Source organism: Corvus brachyrhynchos, unplaced genomic scaffold (assembly GCF_000691975.1).
Source record: "Corvus brachyrhynchos isolate BGI_N302 unplaced genomic scaffold, ASM69197v1 scaffold175, whole genome shotgun sequence".
NCBI lineage: Eukaryota > Metazoa > Chordata > Aves > Passeriformes > Corvidae > Corvus > Corvus brachyrhynchos.
The window spans coordinates 6,363,125-6,368,564 of NW_008238448.1; the positions used below are offsets into that span (position 1 = coordinate 6,363,125).

General features: G+C 38.8%; 1 protein-coding gene across 1 annotated transcript in view; it reads right to left on the reverse strand.

Annotated features, from left to right (window-relative positions):
* The window catches only part of FBXW7 (F-box and WD repeat domain containing 7), a 101,865-nt gene that overhangs the window by 27,486 nt on the left and 68,939 nt on the right, over positions 1 to 5,440 (reverse strand). The window contains exons 2-3 of the mRNA XM_008635711.2: positions 3,054 to 3,136; positions 2,491 to 2,644 (exon numbers count right to left, since the gene is read on the reverse strand). Coding sequence (XP_008633933.1) covers positions 2,491 to 2,644; positions 3,054 to 3,136 — 237 coding nt within the window. The remainder of the gene's footprint in view (positions 1 to 2,490; positions 2,645 to 3,053; positions 3,137 to 5,440) is intronic.

Below are 5,440 nucleotides of genomic sequence, written 5' to 3' on the forward strand. Positions count from 1 at the left end.
GGTACTGCCATACAAACAAAAAGTGACAGCCATAGGTAAAACATCAAGGAAAATTCACGAGTCTGTTGCAGAACAAAAAATCTAGTACATAATTTGCAACTGTTACCTTAACTCTTTAGCTTCATGTAAAAGCATTAATGTGAAGAATTTTTCTGCTGGTCACTCAAGAGATTGGTCCCTCACTTGGATAAACCTGCCTGCTTCTACCACTGCAGTGATAGCCCCCCAGCAAGGGGAGAAATAGGGATCACATTTCAAGGCTGAAAAATTATCACTCTGTTAACTGGCCAGCAAGCTGTGTGTAAAGATGCAGGTTTACATATTCCCTTCCTTGTCAGAGTATTTCCTTTCCTTCTGGGCCACACTGGTGCCTTCTGACTGGGGATGTAGGAAGCCACATCTCAAGAGTTCCACCTGTATGTGAAATGTGCTAGTACTGCTTCATCTCCAAACAGAAAGGAAAAAAGTATCTATTTTTAGGTTTTAATATATTTTGTTGACAAACAGCTAGTAATATCAAGCAGTTCTGGTGGCTTAGTGGTCTGGAACTGGGCTTTGAAATACTCTATACAGTCTTTTAAAGTTTGTGTGTTGATGGAACGACACAGGAATTAAGGGGGAGAGTGTGAAGTGAAAAGGGAAAAGGAGCCAAAGGTGCTCTCTGAATCACAGTTTGATTTTTTCACTCTGACATGTTAAAAACCAGCTCATTCATATGGAATGGAGCTTTTAAAAGAGCTGGGATTAAGCTACTATTGTGGGAGTCTAAAGAAATACAGCTGACTGTGTTTTCTGGTTTGGGTTTTTTTTGTTTGGTTGGTTGGTTGTTTTTTCGTTTTTGAGTTTTGCGGTTTTTTACATAATGTAAAGTACTTCGTTCACAGAATATCAAAGCCGTATTCCCTAGCAGGAAATATGGAACCCCAGTAGTATTTGCACAAGCATGAACACTTTAAATACAGTGTGAGACTCCAAAAAACCCTCTGCTCTTTTGTAGGATAAACCCAGCTTTTTAGTAGGCATGAGCTTAGTGGGTTTACTGATTTTTCAGTGGCTACAGGAATAGCTTTAAATGATGCAAGGCAAGTTCATTTTAATATTTACCTCATTATGCTCTACAAACATTTCACTCTACTCTTCCTTGTTCTGAAGGACAATCATAGCATGTCCTAACATTTACCCAAAGTGGTCAAGAAAAGTAAAGATTGGTTTGAGCACACCTACTTTTAACTGTTTATTTTGCTGAGTAATAACAGAAACTGGTATAAAAATACTGTTTCAGAGATGAAGGATCCTCTTAACGGCATTTGTTTACTGGCTTTACCTGTTATATGCAAACAGGTCAGTCAGCTGGTCAATTTTAGAGTGCCTGATCCTAGGGAAAATGGAAACAGGCACAAGAACTGCATCATTTGCTTACATATTATTTAGATAAAACCAAATCAAAGAGTTTAAGAGAGGAGGATCAGATGTTTTTTAAGGATTTTTTATGACAATAACTATTCAAAATCCAAGTAATGCCAGTTAAAGGTATTGTTAAAACAAAATGTGATTTTACAGCTTACTCATTCTAATCACCTGCACAGAGATCCAGCACAAGGCCTATTGTTCAAGGTCCAAAATAAGGCACTTGAAATTAGCTTTCATTGGTTCTGAGCAGCATGTAGCCTTGACCTTGCCCCAGTAGAACAGTTATACTTTACTTTCTTCAGCTGTAAACTGGCTCTCAGTCAAAAACAAGTTATTCAAAACAGGATCTAAAAGCTTCTTTCCTTTGACTTGAGATTAAACCACAAGATACTTGTTTGTGCTTCATTTTTCCTCTATGTTTTCACTCCCCTGAAACAATGAGTCAGGTCTCTGTGGAAGCTGGACAAGTCCACCAGTTCCTCCGAATCTGACAGTTACACTTGACAAAAAAGTGTACTTTCTTTGTTGCTGACCCGCTTGCTCTTCTGGGAGTGCAGAGAACAGCGTGTCACCTGAAGAACTGGTGGCCAACAAGAGAGTCCTTCCATTAGACTGACTCAGAAATCAGAAGATACCCCTTGAGGCTTGGGGGAATGTGGAAGCTGCAACAAGTTCCTCTCAGCAACAACACATTGCCTCCTTTACTCTGCTGCAGCATTTACACATCTGAAAAGCAACCCTAAGACCTGTTGCCTAACTTTTCACTCATCACCTGATAAACCTCTTAAAGGAGGAGAAATAAAATATAAACTACTTTTGAAGAGCCATCAGTGACTGAACAGTACTGTAGTATGTTCAAAAGAAGCACCAGAGAGCCTGGGGAGGCAAATGCAGTGCTTATCGGAGGGACGATGCTTATAGTGGGGAAAAAACGTAAAATAGTGTAAATTCAAACAGGATGGGAAGCAGTGTGACATCCAAGCACAATTGTTATGGCAACTGCATAGTAAGAATGCAGTTGTAAGGTGTGCATCCACAGCCCCGCTCCACTACTGCTGCTCGTGGTTAGGAGTGCTTTACCCCCACACAGCACCTGACAGGAACAGCAGCAGATATTTGTGCTTCCTGGTACCATACAGGAGTAGCAAGGAAGGGGACCAGAACCCATAACACTTTCAGGTTGTAGATAGCAAGTACGTATGCGTTCCCGTTAAGATCAGATGGTCTGCTCTGCCTACATGAATTTCCATTCTCTCATTCCTGTTACCATAGCAAAGTGATACATTTGATCACAATTTTAATAGTCTTAGGGTTTATGGTTATGTCCCTTTTTAAAATCTGATTGATTTTATTCCCAAGAATGCTCCAGCCCTCAAAAAGTCTCTTAAGTAAATGGGCATGCTATATTTAGAATGAAACACAAACCTCAACCAAAGAAATGCAAGTCTGGCTACTTCATTAAAACTCATCTACAGTTCACATAATTTAAATTAGCAAAGCAGTATACAAATGCTGATACCACCTCTTCTTTGCTTTACAGTGCTTTAACATTAAGAGGAGCTTAATTAATCAGGCTCGGCAATTGGAAAGACAGGATATACGCAGGAATCAGAATCCAGTGATCTGTCATTGCATTTAATTACCTTGTGTATTCTGAGACTTTGCAGGGTTTCTTTCCCAGAGAGAAAGAACGGACCTCGGAGCCATGGTCCAACTTTCTCTTCATCTGTAAGGTGAGGGAAAAAGAGTAATAACATGGATTTAGTTACACGACCAACCTTACTTATGTGTACTTCTATAAAATCAACACATTTTTACCTTCTACTTTTACACCAAATTTCAAAAAGCTGACACTCACAAAATGATTTAAAGCAACATTTTATTTTCTAAATTCAACAATATTTGATACATGTTTTATAGGGTGCATGTACATATTATTGCTCTTTTAGAGCCCAAAATCTATTGGAATTACATTCTTTTAATTCCCAGATTTCAAATGTGAAAAAGTGTGCAGAACTGTGTTAGTTTATTTACTAAACTGTTCTTTCTCTGTCCTCCTGGGAGAGGAGGGAAGGAACTAAACCAAAGCCCTTGATTTTTTTGTGTTCAGGTTAATTGCTAAGTCTCTCATTGAAATGGTTAAATTTTAGGTAGCCTGTCTGCATTATAAACTATATTTATCTTAGGGCCTAAAAAAAAAAAAAAAAATCAACTGTATCTTTTCCTTTGTCTATACTTTTATTTTAAAATTGTACATTGAAAACATTTATAAAACTGCAATAAAACTGACTGACGGATTAACCAGTATTTTTTCAAGAACAGTAAGGATGAAAAATGCTACACCCCAGTCTTGAATGTCACCCCCAATTAGATACGATCAAAACCAAATAACGAGCAGGGCAGCTGCTAAAAGGGGAAGCCAGACTGCAAAAATTACCAAAGAGATGGAAACCAATGAAAGCCATATTTATCCATGCAGACAAATAGAGATTACTTTCTACATATTTGGGTAATCTTTAACCACAGACTTTTGGGCTAAATGAGACATACATGTGCCAAATGCAACTTCTGAGTTTTTGTTGGTTTTCCTTTTTTTTTTTGAGATGTGATACACCACAACAGTTTAGCCAGCTGAAGAATGTTTACTGCTGTTTACAACTGTGAGCTGCAAAATACACAAACTACTGGTATTACCCTTCAGACTTTAGTATAGCCATTTGCTTCCTTTTTCCAAAATTTTGCATTTAAGACATAGTCTAAAAGTTGGCATCTTTCTTACACAACTGATTTGATCTTTTTTAATGTAGTATTATAATATAGTTATTTAACCATTTATTGTATCAGCCTGCCTACCTACCTAAAACAAAACACCCCAAGCCCAACAGCATTCTCTAAAGCTTATAGTCCATATACTTGTGTTGTGATTGTGGTTTTTATACTTTTAAAATACCCTCATGGCTTTACTTAAAAACAGCCACTGAAGATCTTGTGTTCTGCTTCATCAGTGGTTACACATGAAAGCTAAGGCTCCTTTTTACGGGAAGAGCTACAACACAATCAGAAGAGCTTGCCTTGTAGCTGTGTTTTCTTGCCCGTGCCTCACATGGGACACTCCACAGCATTTCACCAGACAAGCACTGAGCCAGAACCGCCCTGAATGCTGCCGAATCACCAGCCTCACCCTCGCTGCTTCCCCACGCCCCAGGAGGAGCAGCCCCCCGTGTTTCCCCCAAGAAAACCAGGTGCAAGGATCACTGAAAAATAATGGATACCATCTTTTATTGCTGTGCTACATGGGTGAGCCATTAAAATTACCGGAAGCATAAGTAAGATGTTTGAGAACACATTTCAGGATTTGATGATAGACTTTTCAGAAAGGATTTTTCTTGTTCAAGGAAAATTTTTATTTCCAGCTTGCCTTTCTGAGAGGTTATCATCATCATATTCCTCTTCTGCTTCTCATAAGAGGGAGATGCAGTTTTGCAAAAGCACACCTTAAAAATAAAAAGTAGGAAGCCTACAGTAGAATAACCAGCTCTGGTAATTTATTCTTTTGCCTTAGCGAAGAAACCAATATGCATTATGTTGCCCAAAAATTATTTCACCTGTTTCTTTTGGCTGGGGGTTTTTCAGGTATTTTAGGCAACTTTCACATGGGATCCACCACGCAGACTGACTTTCAGTATCTCAGAAGGTGCTAAGTAAATACACGGTCAAAAATGCCGTTTATCATATGAAGAAGATAAAACTTTCTCTAAAGCAGAGAGGTCTAGTGACAAGATTCAGACATCAGTAAGGTCCCTGTGTAACCAAAAAACAGAAACCGTCGAGCAAACATCCCTCTAAACATTTCATTTGTCGCTAGGAAAACACAACTCCTTCAGACAACGTTTATTTATCAAAATGACCGAAACTGCAGTAAATCAAAAATTTTTTTTAAAAAAATTTAAAAAATGAAAAGAAGGGACAGCAAACTGCATTCTGCATCACCGCCCGCCACCAAGCGCTGGCAGCGCTCCCCGGCAGCGCA